Here is a 17015-nt window from a genome sequence, read left to right as displayed (position 1 = left end):
GGAAGAAGGCGTGGATTTTTCATCCCTGGAAGTGTTCAAGGCCAGTTTGGATGGGGCTTTGAGCAACCTGATCTAGTGGAAGGTGTCCTGTCTGTGGCAAGGGGGTTGAAACTAGATGATCCTAAGGTCCCTTCTAACCCAAACCATTCTATGGTTTTATGACTGTATCTTGCCTGGTGTGCAGTTGCTGCTTCAGAGGAACAGAGGTCTGTAGCAAATCCTGTGTTCTATCTGCCAGCCCATCTCAGAAGGCTGGCTTGGACAGACTAGAGCAAGTAATTTGGCCCCAGTCACCTCTATCTAGGTATGTGAATCACTTCCATGTGCTGTGAATTTCAAAGACCTTTAGAAAGTGACTTTTAATTCTAATTAAATATCTCATTAAGTGTGATTCAAAGATTAGAAAACTCTTGGAATGATGCACTGAAAAATGACTTTAAGGAGAGGTTACAGGGTCAAACTTGGCTTTGACAGATGTGTATCTGAATGAATCATCTAGACTCCATTTATTATAGCTCCTGGAAAGAAACAGGCTGTCTTATATGGTAGTTCACCTGATCTGCCTCAGAAATCCACCATAAGGTAATGAATTGTATTCTAGAAGTGCTCATTTCTCTCAATGACGAGTTAACTAACTTGCTCAGAAGTCATCAGGCACTATAGGTAACTAAGTCCTAACTAGAATGACCAGAAGTCATTATTATCTAGAGTGTAATCAGTAAAATAGATTAATGAATTCAGATATATAATATGTATATCTATTATCAGAACAATCATAATCAAAGAATATTCTTGCTGACATCTATAGCTGAAAGACCAAGACCCAAGCTGACCTTCTGTCCCTCTAGATAATATCTCCAGCTAAGTAATAGGACTCTGTAATAAGAACCATGCCCCTTTTCTGCCTTATGAATTGAAAATTTAAGATTTAAAGGCTGAACAGGACCCTCAATAGCAATGCATTCTCTGACAAACTATAATAACAATGGAAAAGAAACAAATACATTCATTACTTACCCACATCTTACTGTGACGTTCTTTTCATTCTGATGAATAGTACCATTAATCCACACTACAGTGTTATTTACACATGTCTTGTTTGGGTCTTTAAGCTCTTGCATTTCAATGTCATATTCAATAAATGTGTCTGCCATTGCACCAAACACAAGCAACACAGCTGGTTGGGCTATTCCATGAACAATAGCACAGAAACTACCAACAACCATCATTAAAATCTCGGTAGATGAAGCAAATCGAAACTGAAGAGAGAAGAAAAAATATGGTCTCCGCTGAGAGGCAGTCTTCATACTGCTTGTATACTGATAAATCATTAATTAGGTGGATCAGATAAAAAACCATTCTCTTTAAACTTCAGAATTATCTTCAATACAAAAAAAAGACAAATCTCTTCAATCTAATCTAATTGCATCTGTGATTACAGCCTCATAAATTATTGAGCTCCCTTTTAACATGTGAATGAATGTATTATCATGTAACATTAAGAGCTCAGTATTGTTCCACATTATCATCATTGCAGAAACTAGCTAAGAGATTAAGAATAGTAACTATAATTCATAGAGGGAGAGGGAAGGGAGGAAAAAGCCTTGGGGCATTATGCAGAGCCTCTCAATAGAGTTTGAGAGTTTCTCAAAAGTCTGAGGTGCTTTGGTGGAAATCCAACTGAACATCTCAGAGCAAGTTCTCATAGTTAATATTCTAAAGCCTGTTGGCTGAGCCAGGCAGTTATGCATTGGCTCTTAATCTGGGAGAAATGTATAGAAATATGACATAGTATGCAGCAAAAAAAGAGACTGAGCTAAATCCTATTACCTTACATTTGCTATGGGCTAAGAGTGTGCACACGTGTAACTGGTCACTTGGCAAAGATACAGTGATTTAAGTTACCTTTTTCATGATTTTTTGAAGTTTGATTCTCTGGCTGAAGTCAGGAACAAATATATAGTTTAAACTGTCCATATAGAATATCAGTTTCAAATACTAAACATTTTGAAAGAGGAGAGTAAAGAGAAACCATAGCCTGTTGAAGAACCTATCCAGGTTCTGTAGGTGCTACAATGTGTCTAAGAGAAGAAAGGGTGGAAATTTGAAGCACATATGGAAAAGGGACCTTAGGGCAAAGACAAGATACAGTGAAAAGCAGTTAACACAAAAGAGAAATTAATAAAAGGTCTTTCAAAAAAAAAAAAAAAAAGAAGTCAGAAGAAAACTGTAACACTACTACTGTTCTGCAAACCTTGCTCATAAGAAATCTAAGAATTCCCTTGTTTAAAAAAAACTCCACACAGAAAATGCACAGATATGTGGTATCTGGTCTCTCAGCACATCTGAGGCAAACATACTGTGTTAACCCACTGCTCTTTAAATATCTGTGCAAAACTCCCTATGGAATTCAAACCTCTCTGCTTGAAAGAATAGCCTTCTCTGTGGACAGACTGTTCTCTCCACCCAACTAGGAGCTGAGATACTTAGCCAGGTACAGTACAATGAATGTAACTGCACTAGCCCAGTTTTACAGTCAGGACCATATTAGTCTGGACACACTACAGGCTAATTGCCCAGACTACATCCAAAACAGAAGTAATAAGACCTCTTAGCTGCATGCTGCAGCTGCAGGGTTGGACATCTCTTGACTACATTAATTTTAAAATATATGTGCACCCTATGGAATTACATCAAAGGCTAGACATACTATACGTTATTGTGCATCCACAAGTTTCTATAGCTACCAAATCTTCTAATACACACGGAGCAATTACAAGGGAGCTAAATTATCTGCCAAATATCACACAGTAAATGTTTGGCAGAAATAAGAATGAACCAAGGTCACCTAGATCCCTGTTCTGAATCTTACCTCATTTCCATGTATCTACCTGTAGGTTTAATATAATGTTTTTAATAGGCAATTTTGACATAAACATCGATTATCAATACCAAACTGACAAGATAATAAAGGGTTCTATTAAATTCCCATTGAATTTATTGGCAGGATTTCAGGCCAAAAGATTTAATCCTTAAAAGTTTGGCTTAGTCACAGCTATTCCCCAAAACCATATTGGTTACTGTCACTTATTCTGCAGCACAATACACATCAAATATTTATAGCCATTGCTTTCATTACCAGCTGAAAGAAGCCAACACGAACACTGTTTTCTTTCTTCTTTGATGACCTTTCAGAACAGAAATATAAAATTATTAACTTATATTTTAGAACATATTTTGTTCTATACGTAAATATAAAGAATTGAACTTAACTCACTTTTCACTTTTCTTCTCTATAAAAGGTTCTTCATATGTATAGAAATTCCTGGCAAAAAGGATAAGATTATTACTTATACTTACATTATTATATTACTTACATTATTACTTTTAGTCTCTTGGTTACTTCTCTGAAATTACATTTTGTTGAGACATTTTCCCCAGGTTTATACTTTGTTTTATAAACAGCTCCTCAAAACACTGTTGCTATAATGGGGATTGTGGGTTCTCTGAGGTCAGTGAGAGAAAAACATACCATCCAAATTGTTGGCTAATCCTTTCTTTAAGAGAGACAAAAGTCCTGTTCCCATTCCTTCTTACATTGCCTGTATGTTCATATTGCCATAGTGCAATAGAATCTCTTACCCTATCAGAGTTGGGTTGATTTTTTTTCCTCAGTGCTCACATTTTGTATAATCAGTTAAATCAAAAGGACTAGTTGCACTGTTATGGATGGGATCCATACATAGCAAGTAATCATCATCAGGTGTGTACATTCAGTGATGAATGAGTAGGGATATTCTATTTGTGGTGGGTTGTTTTGGTTTGGTTTGGGTTTTATTTGTTTCATTTGTTTTTATTTGATTTTTAATGAAACAAATTAATTCAAGCTGTATTTGTCATAAACAGTTTTTAGAAACCAGGTCCTGGAAAGCCTGAAGGAAGCTTTCCTTCAGGTATGTAGGACCGTATGTGTGTTATGTGTAACAAAGTCCAACAGAACTTGGGTTTGAAGATAAGTGGGAAGACATGGTAGACCTTGAATATTGGGTTGCTGCTCTCTTAGATGGGCAACCTGATAAAGACAAAAATTGAGATGCTCTAGCTTCTACATTTTAGAAGTAGCTCTCAGACCGTGTACGCTGTGTCAGAAAGAGCTGGCTCAAATTATAGCACCCATTGTCCAGCCTGCTACAGAGTTGTCCAAAGGTCTAGAAAAGAGCAGGCTCTTAATCCCACTTGGATCTCTGATTATAGCTGAAGGTCAAATTCTCTTAATCACTTCATATTTTAACTATCCGGAATTCTACGTTTAAATCTTAATATCTGAGCTCAAATGAAGTGAGCAAATTCCTTTTGTTTTAAAACCTCACAGTTAAGCTTTAAGAGAAATTAATCAAGATTGATTAAAATTCCTGAAAAACTCATTTCTCAAACTAAAAGCACTGAGGAAAGATAAATTTGAATATCAAAAACATTTTCCAAAGGAAGACCGTGTTTTGCTGGTGCTTTTGTTTCTAAAGGTTTCCAAGACTCTTTAGTCTACCTGTTTCAGTTGTATCAAATAAGGCAGTTCAGCTGCAAGAGAACAGCTTTTTTAAAAAAAAGTCATATATTTTGTCAGTGTGCCAATTTGATCCGATGACATTAATTTCTTTGAATATTCCTAGAAATATTGATTGTTCCGTTCGTGTACATGACTTACTCTGATTTCTTCAAGCTGTTACCTGTTAGGGAAAATAAATGCACAGTCTAGTTAATAATTATTGTAAAAGTACATACTCTTCTGTAGACATGTGAAATACAAACCCTAGAACCCCATGGGACCTGATCATTTCTAGGTTATAAACATCATATTCCCACTAATACATATAGAAACCAGGGATATGGTTTACATTAAATACATTATTCAGTACATTTGTCAAAAGTCAACTCCTTTTCATTGCAAACTGTTTGCTAATATTCAACTGGTTCTCTTGGGATTGGTCTCATCAAGAAATACTACTCTAATGTCATTCCATGCATACTTCCTGAAAGGAGGATTGGTAGCTCTAGGAAGCTAGGAAGGGGAAAAAATCACTTTATCTCAGTCTAGTATGATTTGCTTTATTTTATTTTTGTTGGTGAAAAACAGTTCCAGCAGAGAGGCACTGTCTTTCAACATGAGTCTTCAGTTTCCTGGAGGTGATCTGTCATAAAGTATTTCAAGGGAAATAAAACTGCATGCTCTCTATTACTATCCAGCTTGATTGTTCTAACAACACATCTGAATATTTAAAAGATAACCCAAGATAAGAAAGCGTCCCTCCTCCCAAGCTGTTTTGTTCAGAGCTGACTCAAGAACGCTTATTTGGATGATGAAGCAGGTGAAATTGGGGTTGATTGTCACATTTGTAAATCCCAGTAAGGCCCTCATTCAGAACACAAGCTATTTCATGCATGGTTTTAAGCTTTTCACTCACAAATGTTTTTAATGAAAGTTTAAACACTTCTAGGATTAGGCTGCCGCTGTCAGGGAACTTGAAAATACAAAATGCATGTATGCTTAGGGAATCTGGTGATATTTGAGTACTGGAATGCTTTTGAGAACACTTTTTACTCTATGTGAGGAGCAAGTACATTGCCATTCATTGCAATTTATCTTCCACTGTGGGCTACTGTTTTGTTTTCCTTTGAACTTTACAATCTGTATAAATATTTAACACCCTCTTTTTTGATGGCTTTTCTCAAGTCATATAAACAGAACTGAAAATATTTAGCAGTTTCTCTTCACATTTCTCCTTGACTCTTGCTGCATTTAGACTGGTACAATAGAAAAATGGACATTGCAAAGGAAAAATGGAAAAAAGGAGGACAAGCTCTGATGAGAAAAAGGAATGCAGATCTTCACTTAGCATTAGTTTATAAGAATTCTGCCTATTATAAGTATGACTACAAATAAAAGTGTTTGCTGAAAGAAACTATGGAAGACAGCACTTTTATTTCTTTTTCACAATAAAAGCCTTTTACTTGTACACCAAAGAGCTGAGCATAAAAACCTATGTAGATACCTTGAAATTGTTAGTTGATATGTAAATATCGTCCATGAGTAGGGATTTTTATACATAGTTTTTTACAGAAAAGTTGTTTTGCAGGCAGCATACCCGTAACAGCAGATACCATATAACTCTATATTTATTCCACAGACAGTTTTCTTTGTATTCTGTAGACTATTTGCTTCACTTAGGCCACCCACCATCTATTTCACATGCTTTATAAAATAAGGAGGGGACTGAAGAATAAACTTCTTACATTTACCATCCAAGTCGAAAGCATGGTTATCCTCTCCCAATCTCTTGATGCTACGCAGAACAACTGGGTCAGACATGATGATTATTTACTTCAATCAGAAGTCCTGAAAAGAGACGGTGGGAGGGAGAGGAAGAATATCAGTATACATTTGTCTGCAAACATAAAACAATATTATGTTAAACTTCTACTTACCTCAGTTTTGCCCTCATGATCCCAGGACGATGCTTGGGATTACTGGGATTACAGCACTGACTACACCACGAATTATAACAGAATAGCTGTGATAGACTCAGTGAAACTACAGAGTAGAAAAACACCTCAGAGAAGAGGGCTCAACTCACCCCAGAGTGCAAAGCCTCTGACAGGCTTCAGTGCCTCCTGCCTTGAGCAGAGCTGTTCCCAGGGCTTGTCAGCCACTGCAAAGAGCCCTGTCTCCATTAATGGCTCTGTTAAATAAACTACTGCCTTTGTGTGGGTGACGTTTTTAGGCAATAGACTGAGATATTAACACGACAGGTCCTGCCTCACTTATATGGGAGCAGCAGGCAGGAGACCTCCCCTGCCTTGTGCTGTCCCAGGTGTCAGCAGCCAGCAGGACCATGACAGGGGACAGCTGGGGGACAAGGGTGGATGGGGGGGAGGCCCCAGAGCCACACCGACATCTGCATCATCACCACCACAGCAGCACTCCCACAGCTCTTGGCTACCAGACCTGTTCCTCTGGACAGTTTTATTCCTAACTATTCACACTAACATGCTGAGCAGATGTCATACATGAGAAGAAATAAGAAGACAAAGTTAGTACTTTTTTGTTAAAGAAGCACTTCTGTGAGGCAAAATCTGCCAGTAGCTAGGCCTGGCATCCAAGATGGTGCCCAGGGAAAAGTGCTGCAGAAGCCCTCCCCAAAACATGCCCTTTCACAACCAAAGTCATCTCATCCACATCTTTGTTTAACGTAATGTGTCCCAAAACATAGTTACAATATCTGCTTCCAGTCTTCAAACATCAACATTTGCATGATTATACTTCTGTATAAACCTCTCACAACCTCTAATTTCAGGCATATTGCAATGCGTTCGGATAGCAAAACTTCTGTGTAAAAGACACATTTCCATAGATTACTTGCGTTACACCACCTGACTTCCCAGCCAGCTGGGTTACTACCTACTGAGCCCTCTAAAGGAATTGCTTCTTTCCTTTTAGTAGCATTAAAACTACCTAAATCCTTCATATTGGCAATAGCTGTGTGATTAGCTACAGCCAGGCAGTTCCTTATAAGTGGGAAGGACTAAGAAGCAGATTGGCTTTGAAATTACCCCAGGATGAAGGAAATACACTCATTCTTAGATCAAAGTGGAGTAACATAAGGGTCTAATCCAGTGGTTCAGGGTGCATATGTAACTTTTAATAATTTCACTTCCCATAATTGCCCAACCTTTCATTTTTTTTTACTTTTCAATTTGGCTTTCAAGAACCGCTGACTCCCAACTCCAACTCTTTTTACCCTTTTCCCCTGAATTTTATGTGTACATCCCTTGGCACATCACTAAAACATCACTAAGTCACACTGGAAAGACCAAACTCTCTTGAATAATTTTAAGAATCTAATGCAACATTCAATTATTCTTATTTCAACTAATCTTAACTAACTTTAACGATCAAAGATGTCTGAAGCACTCCCCTGACAATTAGTGCTTCAGTATCCTTCTTGCTAACATATTTTTTTTCCTAATGTATAATCTGAATATCTTACTTCTTGTGCACCAGGGAGATGAAACATAATATTCCTTTTCACTTTGTAAGTAGGCTGTATTTATTTTAATAATACTAGAAAGTCACCCTCTTCAGATAAAGAAAGCAAGTCATTCAATTTTCCTTGGTAGAGTATATTTCTTAAACATCTGATAATTTCCACTGGTCTCCTCTGGATTCTAGTACATCTTTAATGAAGTGATGAGTGCATAAGAGCACTACAGCACCAGTCTTACCAATACTGGACAAAGGAGAAAGATTATTTTCCATGTCATGGATTACATTCCTGTTCACACAACCCAGTATGACATTTGGGTTTTTAACAAACTTATCACATTGTTGATTCGCATTCATGTAATCCACCATAGCCACTAAATTTTTGCAATTTGCTACAGAGTCAGTTGCTTTCCAAACTAGGTTTTCACATTTGATTAATCCTGCCTGATATTGTCCATACTTAATTGCACCTTACATCCTTCAGCCCATTTTACCTGTTTGTTAAGGGGATTTTGACTTCTAGTGCCATTCTTCAGGAATATATGCAGAACATACCTGCAGTCTGTCCTACCTTTATGTCACGACTGAATTTAACAAGCATATTCTCCATTGTGTAATCCACATAATTATCAATATTACTGGATTATACCATTAAAAAGACAGACCTCTGCAGAACTTCATTTAGCGCACTCATTCATTGGGGCACTGGTTCATTGATCACTACTCTATGGGTGTAGTTTTTCTTGTCTAAAAGTTTCTGATGAGCAGAGACAATCTACTCATCTGCTCGTCAGTAAATTCTGACCCCCTCACATTTTGTGACCCCCTAAATTGTGACCCAAATTCTCTTCTTAAGTAAATGTGTAAAGCCAAAGAACCATCGCAATAGCAAAATGTCTGGCCAGGACTAAAACAGTTACGTAGAACATAAAATCACAGGAGTTTTTAATTAATCCCCATATACAAATGAAAAATTTACAATTTTAGTCATAATTTCTCCATTCTCTGAGACAGATGGCAAATGAGCTGAACAAGTTATGGTACTTCCTAAGCTGCAGTCTCTACCATGTGCAAATTTCCAAGTTCTCTTTCTGCTTCTGACCAGAAATAAAGGAAAACATCATCAACATATCACTGCTTCACATGGGATCTATATACAATTCATTAAATTTCACTTCAGCTGGATTTGTATCAAACATATGGAAGAGGATTTAAAAAGGGCTTAATTTCCAGATTATATTATTCAGTTTATATTGAAATAAAGGTAGGTTTCCCAAAAGAGCAAGCATATCCTCCTGAGAGCTTCAAGTCCCTTGAGATTATGTTTTCACTGAAGATGAGAGTGATAATTTTCCCCAAGTGAGAAAAGAATTTTCACTCACTTTTTTAGTGAAAACACAGAACATATTCTCCTCCTTTCTGCCTTTTGCTGTGTTGGATTAATTGAAATAGTTTCAAACAGAAGATCTCCGAAACCTGTTCAAATCACCCTAAAGTTCTAGAAGTTTCTTAAAAAGAAGTTTCTCAGCCAGTTCATTTTTGGCAATTTTGTCAGCGATCACATTCTCAAAATAATTTGTTTTTACATGTCAATTCAGTTGTGTGGTTGAAGCTGGAGATTTGAAAACAAAGACTTTCTGTTCCATTTACATGGAACTTTGACAGTGGTAGCACAGACTGGGGAGCCTTTCACAGTGATGTGATTTTAAGGAAAATGCAACTTAAATATGCAATTGCCCTAAGGTTAGCCAGGTGTTTTTTTTACCTTAAGTATAGGTTTTTATGAAGGACACAGTTGAAAAAACCGCGAATCAACAGATTGCTCAGAAAGCCATTAGTGTAAGAAAAATATGCAAATCATAATATTTGTATCTGTTAAAGCTTTTCAAATTTTTTGTTCAAGTAGTTAAGCATTATTTGCTGAATTAATAATACCCAGTAGATACCAACTGCAACCATATTGTCATATTTTCTACTGCAAAAAAATAGTTTGCCACAACAGTAATTTTAGTAGCAATTTGTTATTAAACGTGAAGGCATCATTTGCAGCTCTATCTAGTACTGACTGCTTCGCACTGCTTAGCACCCAAGTGATGTTACTGTATAAAGAAAGCTGAGCTACTACACAAACTGCTGACCTTACAATGAAATTAGTATAATGGGAAATGTCACCTGGATTTTGAATATGTGTTTGGCTGGAGTAAAGAAGCAATGTTCTTACCTGTTCTGCTATCAAAAGAAATCCAAACTCTAAGGGTGGTATTTACAAACACTTTTTAGCAGCTTCAAAATACTTCATGACTCACAGAAGTATAAACCTATTTAAATTAAATGATATAAACCATTTGAACCATCCTACTGAGTGTGGATCCCAGTGAAAAGCCATGAAGTGTTTAAAAAAACACCTCACTACAGTTCTGCTTCAGAAAGATAATGCATAATGTCATACTATAAAGTGATGAAGGCTCAAAAGTAAATTAAAGCAAAGTCACTCTCTGCCTGTCCTTTTTCAGCTACTTGTTATTTGACTCTGTTACTAATATTCTACTCTGCATTTTAACACTATAAAATGTATTTTGTAACTGATTTTTTAAGCCCGAATGCTGACATAGTTTTAAACAGGAATAGTGGGGAAAAAAAACCAATAATTGGTAGACTTGAAAAAGAATTCTAGTTACAAAGACTTGCTAGAGCTAAATTTTCTGGAATTATGTCACTTTTCCAATAAAATTATGACTGTCCCACATTTTTGAAAGGAAACATATTTTTCCTATTTTTTCTAAAGCTCAACACATCAAATACTATCCTGTCTGGTAGGCATCATTCATTAGCTTACTGAAACAGATTAGTATAGCAGATAAGCTGTATTAAATTATTAAAATAACCTTCCTCAGTGTCTGAATGTTTAACTGGGGATCACTTAGAACATATTGAAAAATACTGTTGCTGATGTCTGCATTTAAAATGATAGAGATAGTATAACGCATAAGATTATTCTATCTACCCATGTGTGTGCAAAATACAACCTAGGAGCAGAGAATACCTCAGAAACTGCACTGAAGTGAAATAGCATCTTAACCTAGCCCAATACAGTATGGCTGCTGGATTTTTGATAAACAAAAATCTTTAAGGAACTCAAAATCTAGATTTAAATAAGTAATACTTGAAAAATGTTAACAAAGGAATATATCCTGTGAATGAAGCAACATTAGGACCTCATCCAAAGCCCACTACAATCTATTTCAAATAACCTCTTTATTCAGATTAAGATCTTTATTTAATATAAAAGGGAAGAAGGGAGAGAGAGAAAAACAATGAAAATTGGCCCTGCAAGCGGTGTTCTTCATGTTTCTTTAAACCTAGGTTCCTCAGATATAAATAATACCATATAAGCAGAAAGACATTTTGCTTCAAAATAAAACTTGTCTTGTTCTTCAAACAGTTCTATTAAAACAAAACCTCCAAAATTTAAAACAAACAAACAAACAAAACCAACAACAACAACAACAAAACACTAACTTGCAAAGAGAATGCAGCATTTAGCTTAAATTGTCCCAAAGAAAAAAATACACATACTCTTCAGTTCAGGAAGTTTCATCAGTTAATTCTGAAATATTAAACATGATAGATTTGTTACTCACCCGTGTCTGTGAAAAATCATAGAATCACAGACAAATTGCAAGGACCCTGCTCAATTAGTCAGTGAAGCTCCCAACCATTTCCCAGCATATTTTCATTATTCTAACCCATTTGTCAGAACTGAATTTTTAAATTGGGCATTGGCTATTTGCACCTGGGTCAATAACCACACGGTCACAATGTTCACAGTTCATTGACATCCAATGGAGTGTTTAAATTTGACTAATGCAATCCCACAACATAAAGTCAGGGCACTTGGAAAGCAATTATACTTGAGGAGACCAGACATTCTCTGGAAAACAACTCACAATTAATTATTATAGCATTATTTTATCAGCATTAGTATCAAATTACTTTATTTGCCAGGCAATAATTTTGTACACTATTATCCCTGCTATAAATTGCAACACCAGGTGAATAACACAACAATTTGTTCAGAGATTAAGCTAAATTCACATTAAAAACTTGCTCAAAAGCTTTGTTTTCTAACCCACAGCTTGCCTTTCTCCCCATGGCTTCTAATTTTTTACAATTTTTCCTTTGAAATTAAGATTTTACAGCCTGAGTAGTAGTGAATTCTAGTTGGAGATGAGCCCTCCATGGACTTTTCAATAAGGGACACCGATGAGGACAATGCTGTCACCTCAGACAATAACGACACAGAGTTTAGAGGGAAATGGCAGGCAGGGTTTAGTTCCTCTCTGAATTCAGCTCTTGCTACAGAGGGCCTTGACTGATAGGACAAGATAGTAAGACAGTGTTTTAGTCATAGTGACTGTCAGCTCTGCTCGACTCGTCTGTGCCCTCAAACTTTCCATGATAAAGCCTCATGCCCAAAAGTGCATCACGATTAAATGCTAACCAGAAATCCGGTCTTCCTTGTTCAGCATCATTATTGTGTTCACAGTGACAGCATAACTAAATGCAAAACTGGTGCCTTTTCCCACCATCTGTACCAATGAACAAAGCATAGCTTTGAGAATAACACTATCTGAGATAACGTCACAGTGATAATCATCTGCTCCACCACAGCACAGAGCCAGAGGAAAAGAAAACAAGTTAATTGCAGTGCAGGGCATGGAAATGAAAAGGCTGAAATAAATTTAAATGGTGGAGCAGATTTATTCACCTTTGACAGCTTCTTGAGGAGCAAGTTGGCCAAAGGTAATTCAATGCCTTTGCTCTTCAAAGTACTTGAGCAGAGCTCACATGCACTTGCACACAAAGTCATCCAGCACCTCCAGAAAAGATTTGGTTTGCCAAAGACAGAATATAATTTTAGCTTTACACAAATTACTTTGGTCTTAAAAACTTTGCTCATCTAAGCATTCATAAAGTGTGTGCAGAGCGTGTTCCAAACTGCTAATGAAGCAGGTTACGGCAGTGATGAATTGGAGCTAAGACCATAAGCTACTACAACCCTTTTGAAGGGCTCTGCTGCCTTGTAAACCTCTGCTTCTTTCATGTCATCCTTACAAAAAATCCTGAAGATTGATAAATTCTGACCTGACTTTATGACATCAGCCATAAAAATGAATCTCTGGTGAAAAATCACCCATTTGTGTAATATCAAAGCGGAGAATATAAAGCACTCAGTTCTGGTCCCACTCCCACACAGTCATCTTCATCTTTTACAGCTGCTAATGGAAAAATTAGCCAAATCCACTCTATCTCCTCAAGTCCTCTTGTACTTTGTTTCCTTTTGTCCTTTCCAAAGATCTTTAGCAAGGGTTCTACAAGGAAACCTCTTTTTTACACTTAGGAGCAAGACTTCTTTTGATGGCTTTTATCATTTTTACTGCAAACAAAAAGCTGTACATTGATAAGAAATCCATTTCCTTTTTTTTTTCCTCAATCAAACTACATTTATTCATACTGAAATGGGGAATAGCAGACTCTTCCCTTACAGTGAAATCAGGAAAGTACCTAAGGGCACAATGTTTCTGTGAACGTGACTTTCTCTTGTTATAAAAAGTAAAAACTCCAAGTCACTGACTGATGGGAGCAGACACCTCCATGTAGGAGGCTGGCTCAAAGAAGGAAACAAACTAATTTCTTCTCTCATGGTCTAAATCATGATCAGAGACACCATGTCATAGTATGTTTATTTCTTGGTCACAAAAATATGCTATACCGAAACTAGAAAATACTGCCTGGAGTGGGTGCAGCAGGGAGGCCAGGACGTAAGCAGCAAGGGACTTACCTACCTCTAGTAACTTGTCTTGTTTCTATACTTAGCCTCTCACCATCTGCTCTTGGAAATTACCAGAAGCAGGACATGCACTTATTATCCCATTGATCCTACCCAAGTCTGGCAAGTAGTAAGGATTTTTTCTAAATTCCAAATCCTTCTGCAAGTAAAAATAGCAGAGATAGCAACAACACTTCCAAAAAAACCCACCATAAATTTTAAATGCAAGTCATAACTTTTATATCCAAATTAAGTGATTCACCGTGTTAAAATAAATTTTCAAAAAGACATTTTTCAGAGTGCTTGCCCCACCCTCTGGGCAACCAGCCCCACCTCACCTGTTCCTGTCAGAAGCTGGCATGTCCATGTGGGCCTGCCTCTCCCCTGTGCCTCATTTTTCCCAATCACTCTTGAATGCCACAAAACAAACACCTTTAGGGCTTCTGATCACTCATATCACTCTCCCTCCTGGAAATTACAGAAAAATACGTTTTTTCTTGATGAGCCCTTTGGTTTGTTTTTGGTTTTTTTTAGTTTTGGTTTGTGGCCCCTATAAAAAATTGTAGGTGGATGTTTACATTGCAAAGTTGGACCACTGTGGATGGGCACTGGACCTGTCAGTCTCCCTGGCAGGCTGGAGTTAGAAACTAACTGAAAACCTTGTAATTTCAGCACTCTTATTAATCTGACATAAAGTCCCACACGCCTGTTGCCATGGCAAAAACAGGTCTTTTCCTTCAGTATAGCTAAATTGGCTTTTATTTGTATTTATTGACCAGATTGCATATCAAGCCAAAACTCTGTTTTGTTTATGTTAATTTACTAATTATAGTTTATAGTAGGGTGTGATGAAATACAGGTCTGCCTTTTTCTCCAGAGGGGCTGTTCTCAAAGTCTCTCCAACCCTGAGCCCCCGGGTTGCTTTCATGGCCAGACCTGTACGGGCTTTAGCAGGCAGGAGATACATCCCAGGACAGGTAGGTGTGGGAGAGCAGGAAAACAGTGCCTCTGTGCCAAGGAGGGCAGATTTCTGTGAGGCCTCCAGAAGCAAGACTGGCCCTGGCTCTGACATGCAACAGCCACAGACTACCCAGAGTGCTAGTCAGCTGCAGGTGAAGGAGGGCTGCAAAATCCCAGCAGAGTGAGGGATATTATAAAGAGAATGGTAATTTTAGTAAGTGTTGCAAGAGAAGGAAAGCCAGCCTTTGTGCTGGGTCTGCTATGCATGCATACATACGCCATAGAAAAAATTTTCTTGTCCTAAAGGGATTCTGAAATACTACACAGGGATGGCAGCTACCTAATCACTCCTTCATACTTTATTCAACACTGACGCTGCAGAGGAAGTTAAGCAACAAAAACTAGCATCTCTCAATTGGAACTTCTGCAACACGCTGGGTAACTTCCAGCCAGCACAAGAAGCTGCATTTCACCAGCATACATATTTACATAAAGTACCATGAATGGCCAAGGGCTTCCAATAAAAATGGAGATATATTTAACCTCTCATATCAGAGCAGAAAGCAGATATACAAGAATAAAATAAAAGCAGTGATCTTTTTCCTATTATTATGTTTAAAAATGTCAGGTGTTTGCAATTTCCTTTTAAATTAATTTGCCAGAGGAGAACTTGACCATAGTAAATGCAACTTCATTGCATCTTGCTCTGCAGAGATGGACTGTCTGTTAGCAATCTCTAAAAAGATCTGTACTCCTTTAAATCTATTTAGAATTACTTTTTTAGTCAATTGCATTAGGCATCTCCTGGTTTTCAGCCATGAGCATTCATGAAGAAGTGTAACTGAACTTGTTTCTCTAAGCAGAATTTCATCCATCATCAGTAGTTACTTATAAGTTCACTATTAATTCAATTGGAGTATAATCCCAGATATGCAGGCTCTTCCCAAACATATTTTTTCAGTATTGATGTTTTCACACTGCCTGAGCTTCAGTCCAGCAGATGAAGGGCTCCAACCTCCACCCTTCTTCCTGTGCTCAAGGACCACAGGCAAACTCCCACAGCCTCGCTGGTGCAAATTTATTTCTTGAGAGACAAAAGGACAGTACTTGCTACCCTGCTTCTTGAGAGTCCAGCACTGAAAACCAAAGGTTTTAGTAAAATAAAGCAAAGCATTTTTCCAGGTAGCACTGCCAAAGTATCTACAATAACAGGAAAGGTTCTGGGTCCTGGTTGCCTTGCTTGACCTTTCGTTGCCTGCTGGCCTCAATCTCACTCTTATAACATATTACCAGTTCTCATTTCTGCTCAAGAAAGGGAAGAAAAGGCAGTAGAGTTTTTCTAAAAATACCATGCTACATTCACAGCTTATTTTACTTGACACTTGCCAAGTGTGTGTTTGTCACCTTTCATGGAAGAAAATCTCACTAAAAGGATGTTTTATACATCTAGTTAGTGGTAGATAAATATTTAGGAATGTTCTTAAAAAGTCAGGCTTATCAATGCATCATTGTCAGATCAGAAATCCAGTTCCCAGAACCTTCATTGGGACTGTTTGCACTAACATGCTTACATGGGTTATGGCACAAGTGCTCAGCACCTCCCATGCTGTGTTACCCAACTAGGGAACAAATTAAACAAATTCCGCTTCAGAAACGTGAAGTGGTTTTGTTTTAAAATTTAAATACATGTAATAAATTACTTCTAAGTTATCACTCATTCTATCAAAAGCAAAAATCACATATGAACTCTACTGAATAAGTCGGAATATAACTATTTTGGAATATTGCTTGCAGATCATCTGACAAATAGAAAAGCCACATATCTCTGACTCAACAAGTTGTGCAAGACAAGATGCTGCTGCTGTTAGTGATGCTAATTGATTTCAGTAGGGGCGGTATTGCAGTTGAGTTTACAAAGGCCTAAAATCCTATGGGCTGGATTCTGCTAACTTTGAGTCTTAAATCTGGTCTATTATGATTTGCCATAGTACCAATTATACTTAATGCTAAATTCCAATCTCCTTTTCACCTTTCATCTTTTCATAAAATTGCTTATAACTTGCCAAATTTATTTGAAACTGTGATTGGTTTCAGGCCAAAAGTGATTTTTTTCCTCCCATGAAAAACTATGAGTAAGGTCAGACCAGCTTTTCATCCTTTCTCCACCAAGAGTACTCAATCAAAAGT

General features: G+C 37.3%; 1 protein-coding gene across 6 annotated transcripts in view; it reads right to left on the bottom strand.

The window, feature by feature from the left end:
- ABCB11 (ATP binding cassette subfamily B member 11) overlaps positions 1-11816 on the bottom strand; it is a 50748-nt gene extending 38932 nt beyond the window's left edge. For 4 of the 6 annotated variants that reach the window (XM_027678653.1, XM_027678654.1, XM_027678656.1 and 1 more), the window contains exons 1-6: positions 11680-11816; positions 6289-6391; positions 4703-4724; positions 3278-3325; positions 3140-3188; positions 1018-1259 (exon numbers count right to left, since the gene is read on the bottom strand). In XM_027678653.1, coding sequence (XP_027534454.1) covers positions 1018-1259; positions 3140-3188; positions 3278-3325; positions 4703-4724; positions 6289-6364 — 437 coding nt within the window. In that variant the 5' untranslated portion in view covers positions 6365-6391; positions 11680-11816. Of the gene's footprint in view, positions 1-1017; positions 1260-3139; positions 3189-3277; positions 3326-4543; positions 4676-4702; positions 4725-6288; positions 6392-11679 lie in introns of those variants that run through there. The other 2 variants (XM_027678655.1, XM_027678657.1) reach the window with 2 other exon arrangements.
- Between the last annotated feature and the right edge of the window lie 5199 nt (positions 11817-17015).

The sequence above is a fragment of the Neopelma chrysocephalum genome, unplaced genomic scaffold (genome assembly GCF_003984885.1).
Source record: "Neopelma chrysocephalum unplaced genomic scaffold, ASM398488v2 Primary Assembly neopelma1_44, whole genome shotgun sequence".
NCBI lineage: Eukaryota > Metazoa > Chordata > Aves > Passeriformes > Pipridae > Neopelma > Neopelma chrysocephalum.
This window is presented reverse-complemented; position numbering and strand designations above follow the sequence as displayed.